Source organism: Sapajus apella, unplaced genomic scaffold, assembly GCF_009761245.1.
Source record: "Sapajus apella isolate SASKATOON/1434 unplaced genomic scaffold, GSC_monkey_1.0 scaffold10, whole genome shotgun sequence".
Classification (NCBI taxonomy): domain Eukaryota; kingdom Metazoa; phylum Chordata; class Mammalia; order Primates; family Cebidae; genus Sapajus; species Sapajus apella.
This window is the reverse complement of record NW_022436950.1, coordinates 15,751,111-15,768,091: the sequence shown is the minus strand read 5'-3', so window position 1 is coordinate 15,768,091 and position 16,981 is coordinate 15,751,111. Positions and strand designations below refer to the sequence as shown.

General features: G+C 41.5%; 1 protein-coding gene across 1 annotated transcript in view; it reads right to left on the bottom strand.

The window, feature by feature from the left end:
• Positions 1-16,981, bottom strand: part of WDFY1 (WD repeat and FYVE domain containing 1) — a 72,284-nt gene that overhangs the window by 11,157 nt on the left and 44,146 nt on the right. Inside the window, exons 6-8 of the mRNA XM_032278026.1 lie at positions 15,473-15,585; positions 12,060-12,186; positions 10,825-10,930 (exon numbers count right to left, since the gene is read on the bottom strand). Of these exons, the coding sequence (XP_032133917.1) occupies positions 10,825-10,930; positions 12,060-12,186; positions 15,473-15,585 (346 nt within the window). The remainder of the gene's footprint in view (positions 1-10,824; positions 10,931-12,059; positions 12,187-15,472; positions 15,586-16,981) is intronic.

Sequence of the window (16,981 nt, the reverse complement as noted above, 5' to 3'; positions counted from 1 at the left end):
ACTCTAAATCCAGTTGAGTAAAAACCCAATGCATGCAGCAGAATCTGGTGACCTATTGCCTGGAAAGGTTTGCAGGGTCACAGGTGACTAACAGAAGAGATCTGACAAAATCCCATCATTAGTTGCTCTGGGTAGGGACCATGCCGGCAGATTTGCCCCGCTTTCCTTCCCAGCCACAGCAGCAGGTCCCTCCCTCCTGGGGCCACATGGGCATCCTGCAGCCTCCACTGAGCAGCAAGCTCTGGTATTGCAAATCTTGGTGCACTTGATATATCCACAGCCTGTCACGCAGTAGGTTCTTTACACATTTTTGTTGAAACAGAGGAATCAGTCTCAAAATTAATTTGTTAAAAACTTAGAAAACAGGCCGGGCATGGTGGCTTATGCTTGTAATCCCAGCACTTTGGGAGGCCAAGGCAGGCAGATCACCTGAGGTCAGGAGTTCGGGACCAGCCTGGCCAACATGGTGAAATCCCATCTCTACTAAAAATACAAAAATTAGCCAGACATAGTGGCGCGTCCTGTAATCCCAGCTACTTGGGAGGCTGAGGCAGTAGAATTGCTTGAACCTGGGAGGTGGAGGTTGCAGTGAGCCGAGATCACGCCATTGTACTCTAGCCTGGGCGATAAGAGCGAGACTCTGTATCAAAAAAAAAACAAAAACACTTAGAAAATATTTCTCTAAACAAAAAATTTAAAACTATACTCAATTCTAAGACAAACCTGTTAAAAGCCTGTTTAGGCCAGGCATGGTGGTGGCTTGCGTCTGCAATCTCAGCACTTTGGGAGGCCAAGGCGAGAGGGTCACCTGAGGTCAGGAGTTCAGGACCAACTTGGCCAACATGATGAAACCCTGTCTTTCCTAAAAATACAAAATTAGCCGGGCATGGTGGCACATGCCTATAATCCCAGCTATTCAGGAGGCTGAGGTGGGAAAATAGCTTGAAACTGGAAGGCAGAGGTTGCAGTGAACAGAGATCGCACCACTGCACTCCAGCCTAGGCAACAACAGCGAAACTCTGTCTCAAAACAAACAACAAACAAACACAAAGCCTGTTTAACCGCAATCACTTGTTAGGTGCAACGAAAATAGTAGAAAATATTTTTTCTAAATATATATTAACATGTGGTGGTTTGAAGGATGGGTGCCCCTAGTTCTTCATTTTGTCTCCTATTGCATCAAAACTTTTGGCCTTCCTATTTCTTATTTTGGATCTGTCACTAAAAATATTTCCACATATAACAGACATTAGAAAGGCCTTTGGTTGAGGGGGGTGCAGAAGGCACTCACAAGTAGACTGAAATAGGCTGAGATAGAAGAAAGCTTTCCTTTTTTTTTTTTTTTTTTATTTTGAGACGGAGTCTCAGTCTGACACCCAGACTGGAGTGCAGTGGTGCAATCTTGGTTCACTGCAACCTCCACCTCTTAGGTTCAAGTGATTCTCTTGCCTCAGCCTCCTAAGTTGCTGGAATTACAGGCATGCACAACCACGCCCAGCTACTTTTTGTGTTTTTAGTAGAGATGGGATTTCACCACGTTGGTCAGGCTGCTCTCAAACTCCTGACCTTGTGATTTGCCCACCTCGGCCTCCCAAAGTGCTGGGATTACAGGTGTGAGCCACGGCGCCCGGCCCAAGAAAGGTTTCTTTAAATAACTGGGGAATGTTGGAGATGAGAAGGGATGAAAGAAGAATAGAGATGTGTATCTATGTGAGAAAAATTATTTTCTTGATGTAGAATTACTTAGTTTCTCTGATCAACGGAAGGCAGGTGGTGACAGAGGCTGGTGATGTGTGAGGATACTACCTGGGGACACTGTCCCTAAGAGAGACGCAGCAGGTCAAGCTGCCAATGGCACGGGATATTTAATTGCAGGAGGAAGGAAAGTAAGTACAGCTTCCTAGTCTTATGTCTGGGACATGCCCAAGTGTAACTCTTGCAAAACCACAGCCATGTGGACCAAAAAACAGCACAAAAATGTATTCACTAAGCCATTTGCAAACAACTCCAGTAAGGGCTAATATGCTTTAGGGACACTACAATGAAGGCTTTTGGAAACAGAGTAATAAATGAACATTCATTCCAGTTTACACTTCCCATACTTAGCAGCAGAGAATTCGATGTTTAATTTAGTGCACAAAAATGTTAAGTGTAAAAAAGAACTGATTTGCAAACTTGCCCATTATTGCTCAGTGCTTTAGAAATTTACTTCTTTCTTTTGTCTACAGTTAATGGCTGAATTTTCTATTTCCCTTGACCACACAGTGTCTATTAGGTACTACTTAGAATAAAAATCTTAAAGCAAACTTTACTGGTCTGGAATTCAGAAATCTGGCTCTCAACCAAAACTGAGGGGGACTTAAACTTTCTATTTTTCTTGAGTTAAAATTTGGTTTAAAAAAGAAAACAAAAAATTCCTAAATGAAATGTCTGCATTCCCCACCCCTCCGCCCCCTTAGCCTCTCATTTACGACATTATTGGCCTGGTTTGATCCACAAATTTTAATTTTTTTTTTTTTTTTGAGACAGAGTTTCGCTCTTTCACCCAGGCTGGAGTACAGTGGTACGATCTCAGCTCACTGCAAACTCCACTATCCAGTTTCAAGTGATTCTCCTGCCTCAGCCTCCCGAGTAGCTGGGATTACAGGCGCCTGGCACCATGACTGGCTAATTTTTGTATTTTTAGTAGAGTCGGGATTTCACCATATTGGCCAGGCTGGTCTCAAACTCCTGACCTTGTGATCCGCCCACCTCAGACTCCCAAAGTGCTGGGATTACAGGCATAAGCCACTGCACCCAGTCCTAAAAATTTGTTTCCTAGGACATAACAGAGTAAAGGAACTAAAGTGGGCAGAATTGAAGGCAAAAAGATAGTTTTAGGAAATACTTTGTCAGTCCTACATGAAATACTTTTCTATAGAGATATGAAATTGTATTACCATGAAACACACATGCAACATTTGTGGTCAGAATGATGAAACTGCATCATCAAGAAATGAGCAAATTATATCAAATTTAGACTTTTTTTTTTTTTTTTTTTTTTAAGACAGGGTCTTGCTTTGTCACCCAAGCTGGACTGCAGGGGTACAATCACGGCCTCACTGCAGCCTCAGTCTCTGGCTCCTGTGATCCTCCCTCCTCTCAGCCACCCTAGTATTTGGGACTATAGGCATGCACCACCACGCCCAGCAAATTTTTTGTACTTTTTGTGAAACAGAGCTTCGCCAAGCTGCCCAGGCTGGTCTTGAACTCTTGGGCTCAAGTGATCTGCCTGCCTCAGCTTTCCAAAGTGCTGGGATTATAGGCGTGAGCCATTGTGCCCAGCTATACATTTTCATCAAAGTGATTGTCTTTAGAAGGGGCTGGCATCTGAGTTATGTTTCAATTACCCAGAGCATTCTTTTAACACAAAAGGCCTCTATCTCCAGCAATGTCTGAAGCAGTACAATGGATTTCCTAATATTTTAGTTTTCAAGTGACTCAATTTCAAGCAAGGATTTAAAAATATATATACAGATAAGCCATTTTTAAATTCTCAATTTTTTTGTTTTGTTTTGTTTTTTGAGACAGTGTCACTTTGTCACCCAGGCTGGGGTGCATTGGCGCAATCTCAGCTCACTGAAACCTCCACCTCCTGGGTTCAAACAAATCTCCTGCCTTCCTCTCCTCAATAGCTGAGATTAGAGGTGTCCACCACCACGCCCAGCTATTTTTGTGTTTTTAGTAGAGACAGGGTGTCACCATGTTGTCCAGCCTGATCTCAAACTCCTGACCTCAAGTGATCTGCCCACCTCGACCTCCCGGAGTTCTAAGATTACAGGTGTGAGCCAATCTAAATTCTCAATTCTTTTTTTTTGAGATGGAGTCTTGCTCTGTCACCCAGGCTGGAGTGCAGTAATGCGATCTTTGCTCACTGCAACCCTGTCTCTACTAAAAATGCAGAAATTAGCCGGGCTTGGTGGCACATGCCTTGTAGTCCCAACTACTCGGGTGGCTGAGGCATGAGAATCACTTGAGCCCAGGAGGCAGAGGTTGCAGTGATAAAAATATATGCTTAAAATAATTTAAGATAACAAACTAAAATCAAAATCAGAAACAAATAGCTTTGTAGAACACATTTTAATATAAGAGATACCCCTAACTTCACTTAATACTCAGAATATAGCATTATACTTTAAGCTAACATGAACCATCCTAACATACACTTACTATCTAAGGAGAAACTTTTGTGCTGAGAAGAGCAAGAGAGAATATTAATTAGGTATTAATGGCTTCACTCTCATTTCTACATCTTTTTCCACCTGCCAAATCTGAACAAAGATGACAAGAATCAATTCCATTGCTCTACTACCATTAATTGCTCTACTCACTGACACTGCACTAGTATACAAAATGCTATACATTCTGTAACCTACTAGTTTTAAAATAAAGTTCTCTTTTCGAGAAGATTCATTCTAACCATTGTTACTTGCTCATTTATATTTTGTGCCTACTTCCAAAGAAGGAGCCCTTCTAATTATCATCTGGTAGGGAGGCAAATCTGCTCCAACATGACAGTATAGTGGTTGAAGCCACAGTGGATAGGAAATGGTCCAATTAGTATCGACTGTGGCCTTGGAGAGAAGAAATTCCAGGCATGCATTGCAGAGTTAGAGAATCTGGGATCAATCCTCTATGGCATAGCCTAAGAAAGTCCTATAAAACACTAAAGGCCAGAGAGAGATCCAAGATGGCCAATTAGGAGCAGCTCAGGATTGCAGCTCCCAGTGAAAGCACAGAGAGTGAGTGGATGCCACATTTCCAGATGGATTTTTATTGCCCACAGACCAGGAGATTCCCAGGCGGAGGAGCCCCATGGGTCGCCAGTGCAACTCTTTTGGCCGGTGCGGCCGTTTCGCGGGTGCCCCGTCACGGCTGTTCTCAATACAAAATACACGGGACTGGGTGCCCTTTTAGCTGGTGAATGGAGCTCCAGGAAGGCAGAGTCGCCCGTTCAGGTGATTAAAAAGGGGACTGAAACAGCAAGCCAGCCAGGCCAGGAGATTCCCGGGCAAAAAAGCACCACGAATCTCAGCGCCACTGTTTCAGCCAGTGCAGCGGGTCACCGGTCCCTGCATGAGAAATCACACAGCAGCTCTGAATGAACAACGGAGCTCACAGCTCAGCACTTGAGCCCTATAAAGGACAGGCGGCCTCCTCAAGGAGTTCCCTGACCCACGTATACCAAAGAGTCACCTCATAAAGGAGAGCTCAGACTGACATTTGGCAAGTATCCTTCTGGGACAAAGAGCAGAAGAAGAAACTGGCAGCAACCCTTACTGTTCTGCAGCAGCTGCAGGTGATCCCCAGGCAAGCAGGGCCTAGAGTGGACCTCAGCAGTCCTGCAGCAGAGGGGCCAGATTGTTAGAAGGAAAACTAAGAAACAGAAATAACTTCATTATCAACAAACTGGACATCCACTCAGACCCAATCTGAAAGTCAGCAACTGCAAAGATGACAGGTGGCTAAATGCACAAAGATAGGAAGAAACCAGTGCAAAAAGCCCGAAAACACCGGAAATCAGAATGCCTCTCCTCCTACAAGGGATCACAACTCCTCACCAGCAAGGGAACAAGACCTGATGCAGAATGAGTGTGATGAATTGACAGAATCAGGCTTCAGAACGTGGCTAATAAGAAACTTCTGTGAGCTAAAAGAACATGTTCTAACCCAATGCAAAGAAACTAAGAACATTGAAAAAAGATTTGACAAAATGCTAACAAGAATAGACAACTTAGAGAGGAATATAAATGAATTGATCGAGCTGAAAAACACAACATGAGAACTTCACGAAGCATGCACAAGTTTTAACAGTTGAATTGACCAAGCAGAAGAAAGGATATCAGAGGTCAAAGATCAACTCAATGAAATAAAACGAGAAGGCAAGATTAGAGAAAAAAGGGTAAAAAGGAATGAAAAAAGTCCCCAAGAAATGTGGGACTATGTGAAAAGACCTAATCTACGTCTGACAGGCGTACCTGAATGTGACGAAGAGAATGAATCCAAGCTGGAAAATACTCTTCAGGATATTATCCAGGAAAACTTCCCCAACCTAGCAAGGCAGGAAAATACTCAACTTCAGGTAATACAGAGAACATCACAAAGATATTCCTCAAGGAGAGCAACAACCCCAAGGCACCTAATCATCAGATTCACCAGGGTTGAAATGAAGGAGAAAATGCTACGGGAAGCCAGAGAGAAAGGTCAGGTTACCCATAAAGGGAAGCCCATCAGACTCACAGCAGATCTCTCAGCAGAAACCCTACAAGCCAGAAGAGAGTGGGGACCAATATTCAACATCCTTAAAGAAAAGAACTTTCAGCCCAGAATTTCATATCCAGCCAAACTAAGTTTCATAAGTGAAGGAAAAATAAAATCCTTTGTGAACAAGCAAGTACTCAGAGATTTCATCACCACCAGGCCTGCTTTACAAGAGCTCCTGAAAGAAGCACTACACATAGAAAGAAACAACCAGTACCAGCCACTCTAAAAACATACCAAAAGGTAAAGAGCATCAACATAATGAAGAATCTGCATCAACTAATGGGCAAAACAGCCAGCTAGCTTTAAATGGCAGTATCAAATTCACACATATCAATATTAACCATAAATGTAAATGGACTACATGCCCCAATCAAAAGACACAGACTGGCAAATTAGATAAAAAGTGGCCACATTCTTAAAAGGCTTCCAGCTTAGTTGGGGAGATGGCAAATATAGTCACGTAATTTTTAAATCAAAACTAGAGAAATTTGTAACTGTAACATGGAATGAGAAAATTGGACTTTGAATGCTTTAGGACTAAACGTTATAGTCTTATAAAATTCCTCTATTCCTACTGAAGATTAGCCATAAATTCTGATGTTAAAGAACTCATGACTTTAGCTAAGGCATACTATTGTCTAGCAGAAGTTTCTGCAATAAAGGAAATGTTTGATAATCTGTGCCATCCAATAAGATAGCCACTAACTACATGTGGCCTTTGAGCCTCTGAAACGTGATTAGTGCAACTGAGAAATTAAATGTTTAATTTAATTTATATTAAATTAAAATAATCATAAAAAAAGAGAAAAGATACTCAGCATCATAGCTCATTAGGGAAGTGCAAAATAAAATTAAATTAAGACACTACTATACACCTTTTAGAATTGCTAAAATAAAATAACTGATAATACAACATGCTGGTGAATATGTGGGACAGCTGGAGCAAAATTCATATGCTTATGGTGGAAATACAAAACAAGACAGTCACTTTAGAAAACAGTTTTCAAAAAAAAAAAAAAAGAAAATGAAATTTTTATTTTAGATTAGCCCGGCACAGAGGTGCATGCCTGTAGTCTCAGATACTTGGTAGGGTAGCCTGAGGTGGAAGGGTGTCTTGAGGTGAGGAGTTTGAGGCTGCACTAAGCTATGATTACATCACTGCATTCCAGCCTGGGCAACAGAGCAAGACTCCCATTCTCTCTCCCTCTCTCTCTCCCTCTTTCTCTCTCTCTTTCTTTCTTTTCTTTCTCTTTTTCTATTTTTCTCTTCTTCGTCTTTCTCTTTCCCTTCCTTCCTTTCTCCTTCTTTCTTTCTTTCCTTCCTTCCTTTCTCTCTCTCTCTCTCTCTCTCTCTCTCTCCTCTTTCTTTCTCTCTCTCTCTCTCTCTCTTTCTTTCTTCAAAAAAAAACCCTAAAGGCCGGGCACAGTGGCTAATGCCTGTAATCCCAGCACTTTGGGAGGCAGAAGCAGGTGGATCACTTGAGGTCAGGAGCTCGTGACCAGCCTGGCCAAGATGGTGAAACCCCATCTCTACTAAAAATACAAAATATTAGCCAGGTATGGTGGCGTGAGCCTGTTGTCACAGACACCTGGGAAGCTGAGGTGGGAGAATCAGTTGAAACTAGGACAAGAAGGCTGCAGTGACTACGCCACTGCACTCCAGCCCAAAAACCCTAAGGCAGGGTCAGAGCCTTACAGATCACAGGCTGCTTATCCTTACAGTACATTTTCTCAGTTATTAAAAAACAACAAAAAAAAAACCTACTAAAAATAATGCATCTTTTTGACACAATTTGCCCTGTCTCTTCTACAGATGCAGTTTGTGTACACAGGAAACGCCTTGGTTGATGGGACTATTTTTTCTCTCTCTAGATATATAAATATGCTCCATAATGATACACTTGGAAGGTAGGAATCCTACTACTACTTTCTAAATACTTTTTCTGAAAGAATTTACCAACGATAAAAACAGCAGGTTAAAATCTAAGTTGTGTAACCCTTGGGAAAGCCACCAGCAGTGCTGGGCACCAACGGTCTCCTCCCCTCATCACCCAGGAAATACAGCCTCTCTCTGAGTTTTCTGCTCTCTCAAAGGAAGACTGAAAAACAATAGGCCAAGAGCCAGGAAACAGAACAGTATACTGCTGTTCTTGGTGCATATAACTAGTAGCTGATAAATATAAAACACAGTTCAAAGAAATCTTTGCAAACATAGTATTAAATATCCTATAATACACACACACACACACACACACACACACACACACACACACACACACACATATTTAGATGGATTTTTGCTCATCGTCCAGGCTGGGGTGCAATGGTGTGGTCTCAGCTCACTGCAATCTCCACCTCCTGGGTTCAAGTGACCCTCCTGCCTCAGCCTCCCAAGCAGCTGGGATTACAGGTGACCGCCACCATGCCTGGTTAATTTTTATATTTTTTTAGTAGGGACTGGGTTTCACCATGTTGGCCAAGCTGGTCTCGAACTCCTGACCTCAGGTGATCCACCCGCCTCAGCCTCTCAAAGTGCTGGGATTACAAGCATGAGCCACCACGCCTGGCCACATCCTACCGTATTGAGCCAATGTTATCGTGTTTAATAATAAAATATTCTAAGCCTTACCAAATAATTTTTAGAAAATTCAAGAAGAGAAATTAACCAGCAGACACGAAATTCAAATTTCCTCCATTTGACTTGTCTTACAAACTTACAAAAAAATTTCACAATCAGTACATCTCTGTTATGGACTGCATTTTATTATTTATAGGGTAGTCTATTTCTTTCACTAAATTACAAATTTCTTGGGGGCAAGAATCTTTGTATACAGTAGCCATATAGGCTGGAAATGAGTAATGTCACCATGTGAAAAAAAAATAGATGAAAGCCCTTTGATTACTTCCACTGGGATATGCTAAAACTGAAGGTTTAATAAGTGAGAATCAGACTCACATGCAATCAGAGACAACACAAAGCAGACACATGCAGGGACTGGTGGGAATTCTGCATCAACGCATAATGTCTGTTGCAGTGGTGCACAGCACACTGAACAATATGCGGCCATAAAGCACAGGACACTGAACAGATCGCATGATGTCATGTAACATATATGACATCATACATGGTACTGCAATGCAATATCAATAAGCCATTTATTATATACATTCACTTAAGTTTCCTGGCTGTAAAAACACCCTGTAGGTGCCCAACAAATTTTTTTGAAATTAAACTGTAAGTCATGAACATCCCTCATGGTCTAAAATCTTCTCCGGCATCAACTTTTTCGCTTTTTGCTAACATCGTAAGTTGTAGATGTCACTTAGAAAAGAAAGATAATGCCAGTGCAGGCAGAGATGAGAATGGAAACCTTGACTAGAAATCATTTGACATCTATAAAAAGCCTTAAGAATGTATATATCCTTGGACCCAGAAGGTCTATTTTCAGAAATTCATCTGAAATAAATAATTGATCAATCACACAATGACAAGGTCAAGAATATTCACTGCAGCATTATTCAAAATATTTAAAAAAGAGGATATACACAGTAGCTCATACCTATAATCCCAGCACATTGGGAGACTGAGGCAGGAGGATTGCTTGAGCCCAGGAGTTTGAGATAAGCCTAGACAATATAGCGAGACCCTGTCTCAACAAAAAAAAAATTTGAAAAATAAACTGTGCATGGTAGCATATGCCTGTAGCCCCAGCTACTCAGGAAGCTGAAGTGGGAGGATTGCTTAAGGCTGGGAGGTTGGGGCTGCAGAGAGCCATGATCATGCCACTGCACTCCAGTCTGCGTGACAAAGCAAGACCCTGTCTAAACAAGAAAAAAGAGACAGAGAGAGATTGTTTAGACAATTAGACTGTCTAAAGAACTGGAAGAGAACCGAGAAGTCATTTCATTCTACAATTCCACTTTAGGAGGAAACAGATACTTAGAGAAATTAAAGCACTTAACCAAATAAGGTCTAACAACTAGTTAGTGGCCCAACCAAGTAGAAATTAGGTCACCTGAAAAAAACCCACTATATCAACATGGACTCAGTGAACTAGAACTCAACAGGAAGTAAAAGCAGAGAAAAGAAAATATATTTTCCCAGAAACATGTCAAGTGTCTAGCTACATTCCTGATAGCAGTCACTGACGTGCCTCTTAGGGTTTCCTACAGGAATGCTACGGGACCACAATGGTGATTCGGAGGACCTCTATGCAGTCCAAATCCCTGGATATGCCAGAAATCTGTCTCAAAGTGTTTTCTCAGTGTATTGCTCAAGGTTGAGAACCAGCCTAAATGCTGTTTGTAGATACTGCATGTCATTGGTAGAAACTCAAATGAGTAGAGGAAGCAGTACAAAATGACACACAGGACCTTATCAGAAATAACCCATTGGCAGGAGAAGGAGAAGCTGGGACTGTCTGCACCTGGGCCAGCATTTACAGCTTGCGGGGCGAAAAACCAAGAAGCCAGGTTCTCGGGGGTCTCTCCTGATCAGCCTGGACTTGCCCTTGCCTCTTACCTCTTCTCTGCTAACATCCATGTTCCACACTGCAATTCCGCCGTCCGAGGAACAGGAGACGAGCTGCCTGGTGAGCTGAAGGTAGCACAGTGACTGCACCTTGTCACTGCAAACAGCACACACAACAGTTACTTGTCTCCACGTGGAAAAACACAGAAACTGTCTTCATTTAGGCGCAAATCGCTCTCCTGATTAAAATCAGCAAGTGGAAGTTTACCACCGACTATTTAGAATGGTAACACGAATTGTAGTGTAAACTTTGCTTGGCATTTTATAACTCATAGTACAGAATGATACTTTCTATAAAATCCTCGACTACTTTGAAATCAGTCATTAAGAATAGTAGGCCAGAAATTTGATGAGGGGTATGGTTTTCGGGACCAATCACCATGATTTCTCTTTCAGATGCATAAGGTTTACCTACTTGTTCAGAAACAAAAAAGAACAAAGGAGGTATAATTCCCTTACTGAACACAATTCATATGAACAAGTAGTCAAATACAACAGAGCTCACTAGTGTGCACACACACACATAGACATACACACAGATGGGGTGAAAACCTCCGTCCCCTCCTGCATGCCTGTCAGACTACCCCTTAGGATGCCCCAGGAGACAAGCTCTCGGCCTGTTATACTCATGTACAATATGCCTCCTCAACTAATTTTCAGTTTGATTGTGATTACACTAACACCTGCAGCCTAGCCAAAAAAGAAAGAAAGGAAAACAGAGTGAAACGGTCTTTCTTTTTCTTTCAGGGCTAGAGGGCAAGATCCTAAATATACAATGGTGAATTCCACTGTCAAACAAGACATTATTTCTTAAGTTAGTATCTTTTAGAATTAAAAAAAAAAAAAAAAAATGAGGCTCCCAGCTCAATAATAGTATCATGTTACATGTACCCTTCCATGGTCAAAGACCTCACTGTGTCTCTATCCTATGCCTGCCTTCCTCAGATATTTTAGCAGGGTGGCTCCCTGAAAGACAAAGTGGCAAGTGCTCTTTGGACTAAGAAGGAAGAAAGCTCTCTCTCTTTTTTTTTTTTTTTTTTTTTTTTTTGCTACTAAACATCAGACACTCAGGGCTGACAGACAGCAGTTAAAAGTGAACTGAGCCCTATCAAATTGCCATCTTAGAAGAAAGTTTGCAGAGAGTGATATTAATCAGACTACTAATGCCCTTCCCTGGCTCTCCACCAACTTGGATTCTTTCCCCACCCCCACAAGTGGTCACGCACTGATGACCCTGAAGTAAGAGCGTCCGGCCTTTTCTTCCTCCGATGTCCCACATGATGATGCTGTTGTCAGATGCTCCTGAGAAGAGTAACCGCTGAATAGGGTCCCACCAGAGGCAGGCGATACTACCTAGGGATTTGTGAGAGAGAGAGGGAGGCAGGGGAGAGAGGAGAGAGAAGAGATAAAATATAACTCTACATCAGGATGTACACATTTGACAGCTGAAGACCAAACAAGGACCAGCTGAGTCTTTATCCAAACGGTACCACCTTCATGGTGTTTGATGGGCCATTCAACCACACTATCATGAGTCATACAGAAGACACAGCACCATTATCCACAGTTGTAAGATTAGAATTTTCAATTGTGCATCAAACTAGTTGGGGCCACGCATGGTGACTCATGCCTGTAATCCCAGCACTTTGGGAGGCCGAGGCAGACGATTCACTTGAGGCTAGGAGTTCAAGACTAGCCTGGCTAACGTGGTGAACCCCCATCTCTACAAACACACACAAAAAAACACAAAAATTAGCCAGGCATGGTGGTGGGTGCCTGTAATCCCAGCTACTCAGGAGGCTGAGGTGGGAGAATTGGTTGAACCCAAGAGGTAGAGGTTGCAGTGAGCCAAGATCACACCACTGCACTCCAGCCTAGGTGACAGAGTGAGACTCTGTCTCAAAAAAAAAAAAAAAAAAAAAACAAAAACAAAAACAAAAACCTGCTTTGAGTACAAAGATTTGTAAAAGAAGTTTTTCCTTGTTCTCTGGCAAAAAAAAATTATAAAGTAGCTACATATGAAATGTTCAGAAAAAGTTTCTGAAGAAAAAAATGCTACTAATATTTAATGAGAAAAACCAGTAAAGTTTACCATGTCCATCTTACACAAGATAAAAAATCTAGATTATTCTGGGTCTCTGGGTCCTTGCAGGCATTTTACCCCAAGATGTCTATGTTTAAGAAAATTAAGTACCACAGAAAAAAGTCTGTTGGACACTACACAATTATGTCAAGTAATTTAAGTGAAAAATCTGAACCTCACAGTTCATACTTTATACTGGCTAACTTAAATTTGAAACCCTTGGGGAAGTCTTTCTTTCTACAGGTTTATCTTTCAGTAGATCCTTTCCTTATTCATTGACTGCTGTTTGTCTAGAAAAAACATTATTAATCAACTTAGTAAAACTGAACCAGCCATACAAGCTAATAATTTTGGTAGGTATACAGAAAGTTAATGATGCCATATTCAAAAGCAAACACACACTACTTTCTCACATACACTTTCCGAAAACAGAACAAAGGAAAAACAAAGAAATACTCTGCAAAGACTCCAGGGGTTAGTTTCACATGACTTTTGACCCTGTGTAATCTATGTGCCATCCATTTCAGTTAGAGGCCTAAGGGCAGATAAATACGGTCTTTCAACATGAAAACTATTAAGTAGTTACCGGAACCCATTCTGCCCTTAGCAAGCCTGAAAAACTGAAGAGCGTGGGGGTCATGAGAGAATTAGTCATAAACAGAAAGTGGCTTCTTCACGGGCCTCTGCTTTCCTGCCCAAATCTATTCTAACTTGCTGTTCTCTTTTCTTCTTTTTCCCCTATAGGGTCCTTGATCTGATATACTCTATTTCACCTAAATAGATTACATAGAAAGCATAGTGTACACTTATTATACTTGTTAAAACTAACACAGTAACTGTAGTCATAAGTAAGTCCATCATTAATTCTTTCAGCAATTCTCCAGTTCTCCATAAACCAGATGGCCTCAAAGCTTGTACTTTGTGACACGTATCAGAATTTGATCCTGTGATCTGTATGAAAACTGCAATCCATTACAGCTTGGCATCTGACATAGTTTAGACATGTGTCCCCTCTCAATTTCGTTGACTTTTTTTTTTTTTTAAGACAGAGTCTCCCTCTGTTGCCCAGACTACAGTGCAGTGGCATGATCATGGCTCACTGCAATCTCCACCTCCCAGGTTCAAGCAATTCTCCTGCCTCAGCCTCCCAGAGCAGTTGGAACTATAGGCGCCGGCCACTATACCCGGCTAATGAGGTTTTTTTTTTTTTTTTTTGTATTTTTCGTAGAGACAGGGTTTCGCCATGTTGCCAAGCTAGTCTCAAACTCCTGACCTCAAGTGATCTGCCCACCTCAGCCTCCCCAAGTGCTGGGATTACAGGTGTGAGCCACTGGGCCTGGCTTCTAAATTTCATGTTAAACTGTAATCCCCAATGTTGCAGGTGGGGCCTGGTAGTTGGCTCATGGGGGTGGATTTCTCACGAATGCTTTAGTGCCATCCCCTTGGTGCTCTCCTTGAGATAGTGTATGAGCTCCCTTGAGATCTGGTTGTTTAAAACTGTGTGGCACCACCACACCCCTACTCCTGCTTTTGCCATGTGATATATCTGTTCACGCCTCACCTTCTGCCATGACTATAAGCTTCCTGAGGCCCTCACCAGAAGCATGCCGGTGCCATGCCTCCTGTACAGCCTGTAAATTCACGAGCCAATTAAACCTCTTTTCTTTATAAATTACCCAGTCTTAGATATTCCTTTACTGCAATGCAAGAATGGCCTAACACAGTATCCAGTGAAACCTCTTTATTACACATGTGTACATGGCAAGTCACTCAATACAATCAATGGACTTTTAAAACCCCTCCACAGAGCTTCACCTACTCACTGCACTACAGAAATGAAATTCCACCCAGTCATTCTTTTCCCTCAGTCCCTACCCAGGGTATGTTTCCCAGGCAGTGGTTGAACCAGCCCATACATTTCTTCTAATTGTATTTATCAGATCTTGCTCAGGGGCTTAGAAACTGATAAATTTTTTAAAGTAATAATAACAATTCTTCCAAAGTTCTTACTACTTAGAAGTAATTTTAAAGGTCTTCTGAACACAGTAACTTATTTTATTTTTATTTTTTTTTGAGACAGAGTCTCACTCTTCAGGTTCAAGCGATTCTCCTGCCTCAGCCTTCCGAGTAGCTGGGGGTAGGATTACAGGCATGTGCCACCATGCTAGGCTAACTTTTGTATTCTTATTAGAGATGGGGTTTTGCTGTGTTGGCCAGGCTGGTCTCAAACTCCTAGCCTCAAGTGATGCACCCAATTCGGTCCCAAAAGTGCTGGGATTACAGGTGTGAGCCAACACACCGGCCATAACTTAATTTAAAAAGGTAAGCAACATAGAAATTATTATCCACACAAGCAATTTAGAAGGGATTTCAACAATATGAAATGAACCCATCACCCCACCTTCAGTTAATTTTCACAGTAAATCCATACCTGGCCAATCAAAATGAAATCTGACAGATCATGAGGAACACAGCATTCATGAATACACAGAGTGGAGAACTGAATTTGGATGCCCAAGTTAGGCAAAAATACTGTTGGGTGATAATATAGCCTACCTTCGTGTCCTTTGAGGGTTGTGATGACTGAACACGTGTTCTGTTCAAGCTTCAGCAGGGTGATCTGTCCAGAATAATCACCAATGAAAGCATATTGGGTGTCAAAGTCGTATCTGAGGAGACACAGTCAAGGATGTAGAACAGAAATCACCTGAAAATCCTCTCATAAGAGAGATGCCAGCATTAGTCAAAGTTAGTTTTCAAAGTTAGAAAACAGGCATTTTAAAGAGAATAAGCATACACCTAAAACTATAAGAAAGGAAATACCCAACTGAAAATCATGCAATATGTAAATATTGAAGGAAAAATTTAAAACAGCTGTTATTACTGGGAAGGTTTATATTCATTCATTTAACAAGAATTCATTGAGTGCCTGTTGCTATATCAAACAAGATCCCAGGAACTGGCAATAAAAAAAGGTAAGAGCTGGTAGGGCAGACGCACATGAAAACAAGTAGATAGAATCAGGTACAATAGTGTCAAAGAGTGAAATTTGTAACTAATGGGCCCGGGTGCAGTGGCTCATGCCTGTAATCCCAGCACTTTGGGAGGCTGAGGCAGGCAGATCACTTGAGGTCAGGAGTTCAAGACCAGCCTGGCAAACATGGTGAAACCCCATCTCTACTAAAAATACAAAAAAAATTAGCTGGGTGTGGTAGCACATGCCTGTAATCCCAGTTACTTGGGAGGCTGAAGCAAGAGAACAGCTTGAACCCAGAAGGCAGAGGTTGTAGTGAACCGAGATGACGTCACTGCACCACTGCAGCCTGGGTGACAGAGCAAGACTGTCTAAAAAAAAAAAAAAGTGCTAACTACTGAAAACAGCAAGAATGCTCTGAAACATAATCGTTATTTATGAAATATCTCTGAAAACAATGTAAATCTGACAGCAAATACAAGAAATGAATCCATGATTCTTTTGGCCTAGAAAATTTAGCTATAAATGAAGAGGATGATTCACTTTAAAATACTGTGGTAATTTAATAATCTGAAACACAGTTATTTGTGGCAGTAGAACATTTAAATTTAGAAAATACATTATTCGTTACAACTCATGACTTTCTCAATTTGTGGCCACAGATATTTGTGGAAAACCAGAAATTTATACACAACAGGTTAACTACTATTTAAAATAGGAAAGCTATTTACAACAGGATAACTATCACGCTTCCAAAACACCGGTCAAAAGGAGCACCATAAACTAGGGCATGACTGTGATTCTGTCTCATTTCCTACAAATCCATTATGAGAGGCCTAGCACATAACAGAAATGCTTATGTGGCACACACTATATCTGAGGTTTTTTTTCTTTTTTGCTTGATTCTAAACTATATGGTACTATTTTAAATATCTCAAGCTGTGCATTCATTTGTAGTAAACATTTTAAAGAAAGGTTTTCAATGGATGGAATTTTACTATGCCAGACATTCAACTCTGAGAGAGAAACTACCGAGGGGTGTTTGCCTGTTGTTGATAACCTTGATCTTGCCATCACTAAGATACATGGCA